Raw genomic sequence first — 16,536 nt, 5'->3', positions numbered from 1 at the left:
ATCCTTGTTGAACACAGCAGGAGAGAGCAAAATTTGAGAAGTTAAAGAGTAAATCCAAGTATGTTCAACCTTATCTCACAAATGACAAGGGTTCAACTTGCCCCTTTATACCCTCCCTATTCTATTGGTTTTCCTGATCCAGACTTCTAGAGAAACCTTAAGACTCATGGGGGAATAGTGGGAAATATAGGCAGCATCATTTGATTGTTCTTTGCTTTATTGTACTTTGCAAAGAGTGCTTTTTTACAAATTGAAGGTTTTTGGCAACACTGTATCAGGCAAGTCTATCAGCCCCATTTTTCCAAAAGCATTTGCTCACTTTGTGGCTGTGTCACATTTTGGTAGTATTTGTACTACTTCAAATTTATAAATTATTATTAAATGTGTTATAGTGGTCTGTGATGAGTGATCTTTGATATTACTGTTGTACTTTTTTGAGGAGGTGGGGGACCATGAATCACACCCATACTGGACAGTGAACTCAAATGACAAATTTTGTATGTGTTCTAGCTACCCCACCCACTGGCTGTTCCCTCATCTTTCTCCCTCTCCTTGGGCCTCCCTATTCCTTGAGACACACAATACTGAAAGTAAGACAATTAATAGCCTTACAATGGCTTCTAAGTGATCACATGAAAGGAAAAGTTACACATATCTTACTTTAAATCAAAAAGTGTAAACCAGATACAATGAAAAAAAATTTAAAAACATTATATTTTTAAAAAGAGGAATAAAAAGTTAAAAAAAAGCAATCTATATAAAAATAACATTTCAAATTCACACACACACACAAAAAGCTAGAAATGATTAAGGTTCAGTGAGGAAGGGATACAAAAAGTTGATATATAGGCCCAAAACTAGGCCTCTTGCACCAATCAGGTACTCAAGTTGCATATGTAAAGAAAAAGTTATTGAAGGAAATTGTAAGTGCTACGCCAGGGAATACACAAGTCACAAGGAAGCAGAACAGCATTAATGCTAATATGAAGAAAGTTCTAGTGGTCTGAAGAGAAGATCAAACCAGCCACAACATTCCTTTAAGCCAAAGCTGAATCCAGAATAAAGCTCTAGCTCTCTTAAATTCTATTAAGGCTGAGAAGTGAGGAAGCTGAAGAAGAAAAGTTTGAAGATAGCCGAGGTTGGTTAATGAGGCCTAAGGAAAGATGCCATCTCAAAAACAGAAAAGTAAAAGGTGAATTAAGCAGCAAGTGCTGATGTAGAAGCTATAGCAAATTATCCAGAAGATGTAGCTAAGTTAATTCATGAGGGTCCCCACCCTAAACAACATCTTTTCAATATAGACAAAACAGCCATATGTTGAAAGATGTCATTTAGGACTTTCATAGCTAGAGAGGAGAAATCAATGCCTGACTTCAAGAAAGCTTCAAGAACAGGTTGAATCTCTTGTTAGGGGCTAATGTACCTGGTGACTTAAGTTGAAGCCAATGCTCATTTATCATTCTGAAAATCCTAGCTCTTATGAATGATGTTAAATCTACTCTGCCTGTGCTTAATAAATGGAATGAAGTATGGATGATAAACAGATCTGTTTACAATATGGCTTACTGGATATTTTAAGCTCACTGTGGAGACTTACTGCTCAGAAAAAAATATTCTAAATATTACTGCTCATTGACAATACTGCTTCTCATGCAAGAGCTCTGACTGAGATGCACAATGACATTAAGGTTATTTTCACGCCTGCTAACACAACATCCATTCTGCAGTCCATGAATCAAAGAGTAATTTCAACTTTCAAGTTTTATTATTTAAGAACTATATTTCATAAGGCTACAGCTGCCATAGCAAATGATTCCTCTGACAGATCTAGGCAAGGTAAATTGAAAACCTTCTGGAAAGGATTCACCATTCTAGATGCCATTAAGAACATTAACTCATGATTCATGGAAAAAGGTCAAGATATCCACATTGACAGGAGTTTAGAAGTTGATTCCAACCCTCATGGATGACTTTGAGGGGTTCAAGATTTCAGTGGTGGATGTAACTACAGATGGGGTGGAAATAGCAAGACAACAGGAAGTGGAGGCTGAAGATGTGACTGAACTGTCATCAATCGCATGACAAAACTTACAGATGAGGAAAGAAAGTGGTTTCTTAAGATGGAATCTACTTCTGGTAAACACACTGAAGACTGCTGAAATAAAATATTTACAATAGTACATAACCTTCATTGATAGGGTGGTGGCGGGGTTTGAAAAGACTAATTTTGAAAGAAGTTCCACTGTGGGTAAAATGCTGTCAAACAGCCTTGTGTACCACAGAGAAATCCCTTGTGAAAGGAAGAGTCAATTAACGTAGTAAATGTCATTGTTCTTATTTTAAGAAATTGCCACAACCACCGCAACCTTTAGCAACCACCATCTTGACCAGTGACAGCCATCAGCTCTGAGGCAAGACCCTCTACGCTCTACCAGAAAAAAGATAATGACTCACTGAAGACTCAGATAATGGTTAGCATTTTTTTAGCAATGAAATATGTTTTAATTAAGGTGTGTACAATATATTTTTTAGACATAAAGCTATTGCACACATAATAGACTACAGGTTAGTATAAACATAACTTTTATATGCACTGGCAAACCAAAAAATTCTTGTGACTCACTTTATAACAATGTTCATTTTATTGCAGTGGTCTGGCATCAAACCTGCAATATCTCCAAGGTATGCCTGTATCACTTATTAAGTACTACTCTGTAATAAGCATTATGTGATTATGTACTTCGCATATATCCTTATTTAATTTTCACAGGTTTCAAGGCAACAGTTATTATCCTCATATTACATAAGGATATTGAGTAAGTGGTGAACCATGACTTGATCTCAGGTTTGACTAATTCATAAATGCATTAGCTGTCTGCACTTAAACCACCAAGCCAAAAGATACAGCTTCATTCTCACATTCTTAACTAATGGTTACCTTCCTTTGCATTTTTTAATCAAGTATTTTTAAATCATATATAATATGGAATTTGCATTATCTCTCAGATTAAGGACACTTTAGTTCCTTCTATAATCACAAATTTGAAACGTACTTGCAAGTTTTAACTAAATTTATCTCTGAAAAATAATATAAGGATAAACTATATTTATCATATTTAAATATAAGGGAACTATAAACATATCGCATTACATTTCTAAGCAATTACCAGCACAGTTATAATGAAAGCTCCTTAGCATGGTAGAGACTTCAAGGATAAAACATACACTTAGTTGAATAAAAACTATTCTGGTCTTAAAGATCTTTATAGGATAGGACTTCTCAAATATCCCTCTCTAGCCATACACTTTTAGGGACTATCTTCTTTATGACAAATTAAAATCACCCTTTCTATAATTCAAGCTCATTCTATTTAGGTCTTGCTTTCAAGGATATAACTTAAGGCTCTAACATACCGGTCATTTTGCTGCTTTATTGATTTTAGCTCAAAGTTTGTAACGAAAAAATAAAGACAAATATAAATAAATTTGAAAACAGATTTTAAGGTCTTCCCCTCTCTTTTCTTGAATATTTCCTCACTCCTATCAATATCCATTTTTGCTGCCCTTTTCAGTGTCTCTCTAATTATTCCATGTCCAGAATGAACTGTGGAGAAAATACTTGAATATTATCAGTTTAATTTATTTTAACACTCTACACTAAAAGCTCAATGACTAAGTTTAAGAAAAGCAACACTCAGAAAAAAAAGAGTGACATTTTCCTTGGGAAATACTAGTTAAAATCTTTTGGTTTTCATGAACTAATACCCTATAATGGAAAGGGTTTTTTTTTAGAGCTCTGAATTGGCATTTCTATGAGGACCCTGTGTTATATGAAACATTGTATGAGATGGTTATGACATAAATTCCAAGCAACATTTTAAATTGTGTAAGAACAATAATGCTTCTTAGTGTCACTTTATGACCAAAATATGTTTAATATGGCCAATTTCTATTACAATTTTTTTAATTTTTAAATTTATACTTTAAAACTATACTCTTTTTTTTTTCTTTTTACAGCTTCACCTGTGGCACATGGAAATTCCTGGGCCAGGGATGGAATCAGATCTGCAGTGATAGGCTATGCGGCAGTTTGAGGCAATGCCAGATCCTTAACTAAATGAGCAAAGCCAGGGATCAAACCCGCATTCTCACAGACAACATCAGGTCATTAACTCACCGAGCCACAAAGGGAACTTCTATACTACTATTTTTTTTTTTTCTTTTTAGGGCTGCACCTGTGGCATATGTAAGTTCCCAGGCCAGGGGTCAAATTGGAGCTGCAGCTGCCAGCCTACAGGACAGCCAGACCAGATCTGAGCTGCATCTGCAAACTATGCCTCAGTCTGCGGCAACACCGGATCCTTAACTCACTGAGTAAGAGGCCAGAGATCTTACCAGTATCCTCATCGATACTAGCTGCGTTTTTAACTCGCTGAGCCACGGTGGGAATTCCCTATACTAGTATTTTAAAAACAACTCTCACTGGCTTTGGTAAAAAGCTAGAAACTTGTGTATTCTTTTTACTGTATTCAGTACATATTCTGTAAGTATTAGTTGACAAGGAAAAGAAGCAGGAAAATGCCAACAGCCTAATTCTTGCTGCAAGATCCACATGCCAGTAGGAAAAGAGGTGTACAATCTTGTCACTTACAGAGGTCTAGTGCGCTTCTCTAATTTATACTCCTTGCACACGAAAAAGCAGTACAAAATAATTGCTCTGAAACCCTACCTCTAATGAAACACTACTCACAACCTCCATAAAAAAAAAAGAGGAAAGAAAAAGGATCTGTTCTGCAGCCACTAACACTTCCCAAGGTAGCTCCCAAGGAACTTTTTTGATTGAAAATTATAATATGAAAATTACTAATATAGTGGATAGGAGCACTAGAGTAAGAGTCCCAAGATCTCGATGCACTTGTAAGATCTTCCAACTGTTTGCAAAGGTGTTTCTTAACCTCTCTTGGTCTTGATTTCCCATCCATGGTATGGTCCCATGTAACTGATCAGTGGGAAAGTTAAATAAGATGCCACACACACACAAAAGAACTTTACAAAGTGTGATCTACAATATAAATATAAAGCATATTAAAATTAACATCCCATATGCCACTCAATAAGTAAAAAAATTTTTCCTTCCCTACTGTTCCCCTTCCCAAGACAACTTATGTATTTCACATATAACAAAGAAGTTTACAGCTATCAAGATGAAAAAAAGTCAAAAAATCAGATTAAGAGGCAAAAGTGAGAATGACAGGCACATACAGATTTGTTCTATGGCTTCTCATGAGCTTTAATAAAGGTATTAATGTTCATGTCAGACACCCTGAATCATGAAAAATGAATTATAAGGGGAAAAAAATCAGTCATTTGTTTGATACAGACAACTCAAATCATTTAAGAAATATGATAAAATTGCAAGATTTCCTAGGAAAACTATTTAAGAGAGTTGGCACTAAGTCTCTTTAAATATACTATCAGGAATAAGGATTTATAGCTCTTAAATTATAACTCCTATACATAAATGCATAGCTTTTGTTCTTAATCACATTACAAAGGTATTAGACACAAAATTATCTTTCTTGCAACCTAATATCCATAAAAAAATTTGAAAAATGTATAGGGGAATTTCAGTGCACCCTGCGGTGGACTTTTATAAAACCACAGGTTTGAAATGGAAGAGATGGCTCCAGCTTATTTCTCTTGAGCCCTGGTTAAGTCTCTCAACCAGTAGATTTTGTGGTTATCTTTCTACAAAAGCTGAAGACCAAAAAAAAATGCTAAAAGAGCAATGTTTTGTCATCTTGAACACACTACATTTCAGTTGCATGTCAGCTATGTGTAAAGTTAAGGAAGTAATTCAGTTGCAGGTTCAAACATAATCTCAAAGCCCAGTGATGGTGAACAGCTTAATGTACTCAGACTCTATTCAGACCCCTCTAATGCCCCTCCCACCACCCACCCCATCACCTCTGCACTTTTCACCTTTCTGAAGGCCAATGGAAAGCCTCTCTTCAAAGTACTGCTGTAGTGGAAGCAGAAGTTCACACACCAAACTGTTGCACCTTCTTATATAACCAACCCATTATTGAGTAGGAGAATTATGACATCAGCAGTATGTTAGCCAGTTATTCTACCAAACAGCTAATATCCACTGATTCTCATGCTATCATGCCACTGGCTGGATTTCATATATTTTACTATCTTTAATTTGAATTAACACAGAAACAGGCTTGATGCTTGGTAATCCATGAAACAATTACAGAATTGCATGTGGCATATGCCTTAGGTAAGTGCCATTTGAGAATGCCAAAAAGGCATCCTGCAGGGTGACACAAGAGTACCAGAGGGATAGAAAAAGACCAACCTATGAGCCTCATATTTGTGTTTTCACTAGACCACCCTGAGTAGTGCCTAGAAATTTCACTTTATAAAATGTGATCTAAGGAGCCTCAATGCCCTTTATTATCATTCCCCTATCAAGTGTGCACTAGCAGTTAGTACTTTTCAATACAGCATGCCTTAATCCTATTTGGGGAAAGCTGGGAAGGTGGACAGGATGCACAAGTTCTCTTGTGGTTTCTATAGCCCCACAGAGGTAAGCTACCACAAGCATAAGGAAAAAAAAACCCTATAGCTGCATACGGTGAAGAACAGTTCTAATATTGTTTTGTCTTAAACATATACAAGCAGTGAAGGAAAATAAAGCTCCTTACCATATTAACAATGGCAACCATCAAGAAAAAAAAAAATCTAGCTCAAAATCTCATATTAAAAAAATTACTGAAAAATTTAGACATGAGACCACATACTTGACATATTAAAGTACTCTGTTTTGTGTACATTTAGTTCATAATTTATAGAGAACATGGATCAATTACCTCATATCTTTTCCATGAGCCAAACTCAATGTATTCTCTAGCATAAAATGCCAGAATGACCAAGTGGCCTAAAATATTAAAAGCAAGAAGAATTAGGTTAACATTAAAAATGAATTATTTGATACCTAGAAGCTATATGATTATTTCAATTATTGAATTTGTGGATAAATATTAATTACCATGTAAATGAATTATTTTTAAAGCATTTTTGCATGACTATATGTTTTTTAAAATCTTGTATTTAGCCAAAAAAGCCAGTTTTGATTGTACAGAAAACTTTTATTTTTCAAAGAATTAGAATTCAAGTAAACATATTAATCTAATAATCAGGAAAAATATAAGTGAAGGAAAATAATAAAGAGAAGAATCCTTTGAAAGAATTTGTGCTTTTAAATTGTGAAGGTGAAAAACCAACCAATTATAAGAACAGCCTGCTAATTTCTTGCAGATAGAGAAGCAAAAGTGAGAATGGATTAGCAGTAACATACCTTTGCTCATTCCTTAAAAGTAATTAAATAAGATTTCTTAAAAATAAAGCAACAAAAATAATACATAAACAGATCACAAAATAGAGAAAATTAATAAGATATGCATGATTCTGCAGTTATGGAGATTTTAAAAAGATGAGAAGAATGGGCAAGATTATTTTAAAATTAATGACTTTTTATTGGCTAATAAAGTAAATTTAGGGAAACAACAGAATACAATAATATACTTAAGTATACTGTTTATTTATGCTTAAACCTTTTTTGCTCTAAATTTGGCCCATGAGATCAGATATCAATTCAGTACAGAGCATTCCAATCATTAAGTCAACTATAAACTGCATTACAGCTGCCTGGTATGATTTAGTCTTGTTTTCTTTTTTTCTTTAAAAGTAAAGGTGACATTAAGGGACAGTTTCCATAAATTTTTATGTCGGTCCATTAAACTCAGTAAAATAACAAAGCAAACAGGCACAGCTGAGTATATATAAACAGGGAACAGTCTAAATACACATTTTTGGGGTTACATGAACAGACAAGACAAAGATCACTAAAGTAATCACAGGTGTTTGCTGTGTATTTAGGCGATTATAAGTCAGATACAGCAAAAATGCAGTAATCTACACTAATTAACACACTAGGGTTCCCAGAAAGAACTTGGCAATTGTAAACCTACTATCAGATTTTCCTGTTACTTAGTTATCATTATGAAATATATTTTCTGACATGAGGTATTACTGTACCTATTTATTATAAACTAAATGACTAAACAATACTTCAAAACAACTTTGAGCAAAATGACTATGAATTATACATATCTACAATTAGATGTTGCTAAGATAATTCTACTTACTCCTTTAATTCTTTTCCCCAACTATCTCATCTATATCTAACTTGAGTGACTATCAAGTAAGAAAATTCAAGCTAAACTATAGTAATCTGTGTTCTCTACTCCTCTCCAAACAGGTTATAAGTTAAACTGCATCTTTGAAAACATCTTTCACCACCTCATTTTGACACTAACAATCGTTTAGGTTCTCTTCATGTCTTGCATTATTACAAGTTTCTCAGCCTCCATACCAGTTCACTGGTATGAATCTGCCTTTGCCACTTATCATTTTAACTTTAAAATCTAAGTCATTTCTTAAAGCCTATTGTCATATATTATCCAATTATTCACTGAAGAATCACAAGTATTAGGTGTCGCACAAAAATTAAATATACATGGTCCACATAGACAAGGAGCTCACACACTACCATGCCCATCATAGCCAGATGCTCCCTTCCTCAAACTCTATACTGGCCCTAAAATAATTGTTTCCCTTGTTTCTTTCTATATTATACAATGACCTTCTTCTCATCTCCGGCACATATAATCAAAATATCTTGGAGTTCCCGTAGTGGCTCAGTGGTTAACGAATCCGACTAGGAACCATGAGGTTGCGGGTTCGATCCCTGGCCTTGCTCAGCCCGACTAGGAACCATGAGGTTGTGGTTCGATCCCTGGCCTTGCTCAGTGGGTTAAGGATCTGGCATTGCCATGAGCTGTGGTGTAAGTCGCAGATGCGGCTCGGATCCCACATTGCTGTGGCTTTGGTGTAGGCTGGCAGTTACAGCTCCGAATCAACCCCTAGCCTGGGAACCTCCATATGCCGTGGGAGCAGCTCAAGAAATGGCAAAAAGACAAATATATATATATATATATATATATATCTTCAGCCTACCCTTCAACATTTAATGAGTCACTATATGTGCTTGGCAATATGCCAAAAGTTGATTAGGTGAGCAAAGCCAAGCAAAACAGTTTTTTCGCATTTGGGTCCCACCTCACCTGCTTCCATATACAATGCTAACTTTCCCGGTGGCTTTATAATTCTCCTGGTATTCAGGGACCTTTTACCTTTTTCACTCTCATTTTCTCATACTGCACAATAGTAAATAAATCTGGTTGATTTGTCACCATGTCAGATGATCTCTTCTAGCTCCATACTGAGACTCAGGCAAAAGCGGCCATTGCCCTGGGCCTTTCACTTCAGAGAACCCACTTTGGTCCTCTGACCAGGTACTTCTTCATGAAGTGAGAAGTTAGCAGAGTCTGGGGCATCCTCTCTGACTTCTCTGGACTCTTACCACAGCAGCTTCTTAGGACCCCAAATTTCCATGTAGAGGCCTGGAGTATCATCCCCAGGGCACAGAGAGAGATGCAGGTATACCCACCTCTAGGCCCGAAGTGTAGTAAGGAGATAGCTTGCAGGGGTGGGCAAGGTTGTTTGGGGAATGGGCATGAGAACATACTATGGCAAAGAATCTAGGCTATGGGGGAAAGGAGGCAGACTACAAGATATGAATGAGGCAACAGCAGGCTGGTTCTCCCTTGGCCCCTATGTTCTAGAACAGAACTCCTAAAAAATATGAAAATTCTAAACGGTCATCCACCTTATTATAAAGCTGTATCAGTCAAAGTAGAAGAACACATTCTCATTTACCAGTAGTCTTATCTGCAACATTTAAATATTCAGAAATATAATTAAGTGCATTTCTATTTGTATTCTAGTACCCATTAGTGCTAAAGATAGCCCTGGTTTCTACAACCTATTTCTAGTGATGGGTCACCAGTTCCAATCTTCATGATAACCTACCAAATACTAGTATATCAGTAGTGGCAGTAGAAGTAGTAGTAGCAAAAGTGGCATTGATAATACTTCTCACTGAAGGTCCTAGCATAGTACCAGGAATCTGATCTTTATTAAACTCTTTCATACTCTGTTATTTACAACCCAACTAGCTAGTTATCTTCAATTATGCACTCTGAAAGCAACAGAGTGGCAAAAGAAGGATTCTAACCAAGGTTTCTGAATTAATAGCCTAGGTTCTTCACCTATACTTCCTTTCAGATGATTAAAAGATGGTTGCCTGGCTTCAGACCACTCCTTGCTAATCTGTACAGATCTGCCAGATTAATCTCCATAAAAGGACCTCTTTCATCTTAACATTTCATCTGCATCTTAAAATAGTTAGTTATGCTCTATCCAGTTAAGTTCCAAATCCTTAGCCTGATTTTTCTTTCCACCCCATCTGTCTGCTTCATTATTTCCTAAAAGAATAAAAAATTAAAAAAATTTTTCAAACTCTTTAAAATCATGCTCTGCCTCTACCTCTCACATACGTTTAACCCCTTCCCCATATCCTTCACCCAATACACCTTCTAAAAAACTTTTAGGATCCATCTTATGCTTTACCTCCTCCTTAAAGACTTCTCTAACTTCTTAAATCCAGGATCATTTCTCATGACCCCATTTTTCTATATCTCCATAATACTGAGAGTCTCTATTCAGAAAATAAGTAATTAAGCTATGAACTCAGCATGGTGTAAACTACAAAGGATATGACATACCTTATGATGTCAAATCACTTTATGGAGTTAACCATGTTGGAAACTCTGTAAGAGAAACTGCTAAAGTGACTCTAAAGACAAAGCACCTGATAATCTGCCTTGATCATACATTAGCACAGATTTTGGTGTTGAATTTTTAAAGTACAGTAACTACCAGCAGTTCATTTATAATTCACAGACTTTTTTGGCCCCAGAACCCATTTAGATCTTAAATTTTTGACAACCCCAAAGAAATTCTGTTTATGTATTTCTAGTTGTGCAATGGTATATTTTCAACAGCCAGCTTTCCCTCCTTCAACCTCAAAAATGCCAAATTTGTAGTTTCAGCTTATTTCCATGGTGTAAATACTCCCAATGTGGCTAGTTTCAAGCTAGCAATGTCACATCTAAATGAATATTTAAGAAGAGATGAACATTGGCTCTCTCAAGCTGGTTAAGAATGGGCTTCAGTACCTTACTAGTTATGTTTATCCACCTATCATATTAAAAAATAATATGGAAGGAGGCAGTCCAAGACGGCAGCACAGGAAGATACTGAACTCACCCCCTCTCATGGACAAACCAAGTCCAAGGCTATGTATGAAATAATTCCCTCGGGGGAGGGGGGGGAGACCTAAAAACTAGCCAAATAACTTCTACATGGCAAACAATAAAAAAGTCCTATCAAGACAGGTAGCAGAGGCATTCTCACTGAAATCTCATCCCAGTATGGCAACCCACAATTGGAAGGGATTTCACAAATCCAGAGCTTCTCCCTGAAGAGTAATGGGGTTCATGCCCCATATCAGGCAAACCAAACCTTAAGACCTGCAATAGGGACAAACTTATAAAACATCTGGCTTTGAAAACAATGGGGCTCACATCCAGGAGACCCAAAGGGCTGTGGGGACTGAGATACTTCTCTTAAAGGGCTTGAGCACAGACTCACTCACCTTGGGCACCAGCACAAAAGCAGCAGTTTGAAAACATCTAGACTATATGTGAAGAAGAATCATTCACTAGTCTTAGAGCATCTACCATAGGGGCAGAGGCCTGTCGGGACTCTCCAGGAGGACAGAGGAGCTGGCCATTTTTCTGCTCTTTCTCTACCATGACAGTACTTGCTGGTATGCCCTGATCCCGTGCTCTCCTAGAGCCCTGCTAAGAGTGGTTAGCACACCCCAGCCCTGTATGCTCCACTTTCCCACAAAAGCTGGCAGACATGGGCAGTATACACAGGGGACACTCCTTGATAATCTACCTAGCTCTGATGGCCAGAGGCACCATCATTCTTGGGTCCCGCAGGACTGTAACAATTAGAAGTTGTGGCAGACTACCATTCCGAGGGCACTACAGACAGCAGACTGAAATACACCCCAAATCTTTCAGTGAAAAAGGACAATTTACTTTTTCTGTAACTTTATCTTGAGGGACAGAATTGAGGCTTGACAGACATCTGTAGACTACAAAGCTGTTCTCGGAACGTAGGCTGGGGGACACCATCTTTGTTCTGTCCCTTGGCCTTGCTAGAGCTCTCTAGTACCTTCCAGAAGAGATTTTAAACATGACTGAAGACCCAGTTTTTGCACCTCTTTGCCAAAGGACACCTCCAGATCCCAGTAGAGTTCATGATTGCAGTCCCACAGGACTATATATATTTGCATCCCTTAAATATGTCTGAGGGTCTGGCTTCTCATCAACCTGAAGCTAGATGCTGACTGAGAAATTTCCCTTTGGAACATTGATAGATTTGAGGCACATTCTTGAAAACTGGGAACTATCAGGAATAAATCAGGCTGCTTAGACAATCACAAAGGTTCCAGAAACAACCAAGACCTCGGGTAAGGTTGAAAGGTAAGGTTCATCTCCTAAAATAAGGCCATTCAGTCAAGACCAGGAAGGTAGCTGTTTCACCTAATATGTAGAAACAAACAGAGATTCAGGCAAAATGAGGAAAGAGAGGAACATGTTCCAAAGGAAAGAACAAGATAAAGCATGAAAAAAAAAACCTTTAATTAAATGGAAATAAATAATTTGCTTGATAAAGAATCATCAAGAGGAGTTCTCGTCATGACTCAGTGGTTAACGAATCTGACTAGGAACCATAAGGTTGTGGGTTCAAACCCTGGCCTTGCTCAGTGGGTCAAGGATCTGGCGTTGCCATGAGCTGTGGTGTAGGTTGCAGACGGATCTGGCATTGCTGTGGCTCTGGCATAGGCCGGAGGCTACAGCTCTGATTAGACCCCTAGCCTGGGAGCTTCCATATGATGCGGGAGCAGCCCTAGAAAAGGCAAAAAGACAAAAAAAAAAGAATCATAAAGAAAGAGTCATGAGAGTTACTGTGGTATAGCGGTTTAAGGATCCAGTATTGTCTCCAGAGGAGCTTGGGTCACTGCTGAGGTGTGGGTTTACTCTCTGGCCTAGCACAGTGGGTTAAGGATCCGGCATTGCCACGGCTGTGCTATAGGTCATAGCTATTTGATCCCTAGCCTGAGAATTTCCACATGCCTCAAATGTAGCCAAAACATAATAATAATAATAACAGTAATAAAAATGTTCATTGAACTTGGGAGAATGGATGAACACAGTGATAACTTCAACAAACAGATAGAAAATATAAGAAAATACCTAACAGAAGTCAAAGAGCAGAATAATAGGATAACTGAATTGAAAAATATACTACAGAGATTCAAAGAGACTAGATAAGGCAAAGAAAGAATAAGTGATCTAAAAGAGATGCCAATAAAACTCATACAGAGAATCAAAAAGAAGAATTATTAAAAGTGTAAATACCTTAAGAGACCAATGGGACAATATCAAGTAGATAATCATTTGCAATTAAGGGATCCCAGAGGGAGAAGAGAGAAGGAGACAGAAAACTTATATCAAAAAATACTGGCTGACAAATTCCCTAAGCTGGGAAAGAATCAGAAACATAGGTCCAGGAAGCCTAGAGAGTTCTAGAAAAGATGAACCCAAAAAGATACACACCAAGACATATTACAATCAAAATGTCAAAAGTTAAAGACATAGAGGAAATCTTAAAAGCAGCAAGAAAAAAAGAACTTGTTATGTCCAAGGGAACCTCCATAAGACTAACAGCAGAATTTAGCAGAAACTTTGCAGGCCAAGAGCGCTGAATGAAAAAAACTTCCAACCAAGAATACTCTACACGGCAAGATTATCATTCAGAATTGAAGAAGAAATAAAGAGTTTTCCAGACAAGCAAACTAAAGGAGTTATCACCACCAAATCAGCCTTCAAGGGAATGTTAAAGGTACTTGTTTAAGCTGAAAAGAAGGAGCATTAATTAGTAACAACAAAAACATATGAACGTATAAATCTCACTGGTAAAAGTAAATACATTATAAGGGTAGTGGATTAATCACTTATATAGCTAATATAAATTTTAAAAGACAAAAATTAAAATAATTATAACTAAAATAATCAGTTAAGAGGTATACAAAATAAAAAGATATAAAAGGTGCCATTGAAAACATAAAGCCTGGGGGAATGGGTAAAAAACGTAGTTTTAGAATGTATTCAAACTCAAGTTGCTATCAAGTTAGAATATTATTACATAGGCTGTTTTTATGAGCCTCATAGTAGCTACAAAGCAAAATCCTATGGTAGATACAAAAAATGAGAAAGGAATCTAAACACAACACTAAAGAAAGTCATCAAACCTCAAGAGAATAAAGCAAGAGAAAAGAAAGGAACAGGGAAGAATTACAAAACAGCCATAAAACAATTAACAAAAAAGGCAGTAAGTACATACCTATCAATAACTACTTAAAACATACATGAACTAAATGCTCTAATCAAAAGACACAGGGTGGCTGAATAGAAACATCAACAAGACCCTCTGTATGCTGCCTTCAAGAGACTCACTTCAGATATAAGGACACAAAGACAAAGAAAGTGAAGGGATGGGAAAAAAAATGTTTCCTGAAAATGGAAACCAAAAGAAAGCTGGGATAGCTATACTTATCCCAGAAAAAACTAGACTTTAAAACAACTACTATAATAAAAGACAAAGAAGGGCATTACATAATGATAAAGGGGTCAATCCAAAGAGAAGATATAATATTTACAAGTATATATGCACACAACATAGGAACACCAAAATATAACATAAATAGTAACATACCTAAAGAGAGAAAGTGATGGAAATAAAATAATAGCATAGAACTTTAATAACCTACTTACATGAATGAATAGATCATCCACATAGAAATCAATAACTATTGCAAGAAGAAAACTGGAAAAATCATAAATATGTGGAGATTAAACAACATGCAACTGAAAAATCAATGGGTCAATTAAGAAATCAAAAGAGATATTAAAAAAAATACCTTAAGACAAAGAAAATGGAAAAACACAGCTTACCAAAAATATATGGGATGCAGCAAAAACAATTCTAAGTACAGTGATAGAGGTATATACAACAAGAAAAAAAGAAAAGTCTCAAACAATCTAACTTAACACCTAAAGGAACTAGAAAGTAGGAGGACAAAGCCCAGAATAAGTTGAAAGAAAGAAATTACAATGAAAGCAGAAATAAATGAAGGGAGGATAAAAGGACAATAGTTTTTGAAACTAAGAACTGGTTCTTTGAAAAAAAAAAAATTGACAACTATTAGCTGAAATCTCCAAGAAAAACAAAGAGAGGGCTCAAATAAATAGATTCAGAAATAAAAGAGGAAATGACACACAACTGATAAACAGAAATATAAGGGCTCATAAGAGGACTACTAAGAACAATTATACATCAATAAACTGGACAACCTAAAGGAAATGGATAAATTCCTTGTGACATATAATCTTCCAAGACTGAATCAGGAAGAAATAAAAAATCTGAATGGACCAATTACTAGTAAGAAAATTCAATCAGTAATCAAAACTCCTTAAAAAACAAAAGTCCAGGACTACATGGCCTAACTGGTGAACTCTATCAATCATTTAAAGAAGATTTAATAACTATCCTCCTCAAACTGTTCCCAAAAATTGAAGAAAAAACACTGCCAAACTAACCTTATGAGGTAAACATTAATTACCCTGATACCAAAGCCAAACAAGGAAATAACAAAAAAAGAAAATGATAAGCCAATATTCCTGATGAACATAGATGAAAAAATCTTCAACAAAAGATTACCAAAATTAATTCAAGAATACATTAAAAAGATCATACACCAAAATTAATTCAAGAATACATTAAAAAGATCATACACCATCATCATAGGATTTATTCCAGAGATGCAAAGATGGTTCAACTTCTGAAAATCAATCACTGTAATACACAACATTACTAAAATGAAGAATAAAAATCACGTGATCTTCTCAACAAATGCAGAAAAGCTTTTGACAAAACTCAACATCCATTTATGATTTAAAAAAAAAAAACAACAACACCTTAACAAAAGTGGTATGGAGGGAATTTACCTCAACATAATAAAAGCTATATATAAGAAGCCCATAACTAACATTATACTCAAGGGTGAAAAGCTGAAAGCTTTTCCTCTAAGATGATGAACAAAACAAGATGTTCACTCTCACCACTTTTATTCAACAAAGTATCAGAAGTCCTAGCCAGTGCAATTAGGCATGAAAAAAAATAAGTAAATGGCATACAAATTGGAAAGAAGTAAAACTGTCACTATTTGAGGACAACATGACTTTATATTTACATAATAACCCAAAAGACTCCATCAAAATACTGTTAGAATTTTTAAAATATTTCACTAAAATGGCAAGGCACAAAATCAACATACAAAAATCTGCTGTATTTCTATACACTAAC

At 36.0% G+C, this 16,536-nt stretch overlaps 1 protein-coding gene across 4 annotated transcripts in view; it reads right to left on the bottom strand.

Annotated features, from left to right (window-relative positions):
• The window catches only part of RFX3 (regulatory factor X3), a 295,181-nt gene that overhangs the window by 249,297 nt on the left and 29,348 nt on the right, over positions 1-16,536 (bottom strand). For 3 of the 4 annotated variants that reach the window (XM_047767697.1, XM_047767698.1, XM_047767700.1), the window contains exon 2: positions 6,879-6,946. The exons of the other annotated variant lie outside the window; for it this stretch is intronic. In XM_047767697.1, the coding sequence (XP_047623653.1) occupies positions 6,879-6,922 (44 nt within the window). In that variant the 5' untranslated portion in view covers positions 6,923-6,946. The remainder of the gene's footprint in view (positions 1-6,878; positions 6,947-16,536) is intronic. 4 annotated transcript variants of the gene reach the window in all.

This window comes from Phacochoerus africanus, chromosome 2 (assembly GCF_016906955.1).
Source record: "Phacochoerus africanus isolate WHEZ1 chromosome 2, ROS_Pafr_v1, whole genome shotgun sequence".
NCBI lineage: Eukaryota > Metazoa > Chordata > Mammalia > Artiodactyla > Suidae > Phacochoerus > Phacochoerus africanus.
Note: the sequence above shows the minus strand (reverse complement) of the source record. Positions and strands in the feature narration are given on the sequence as shown.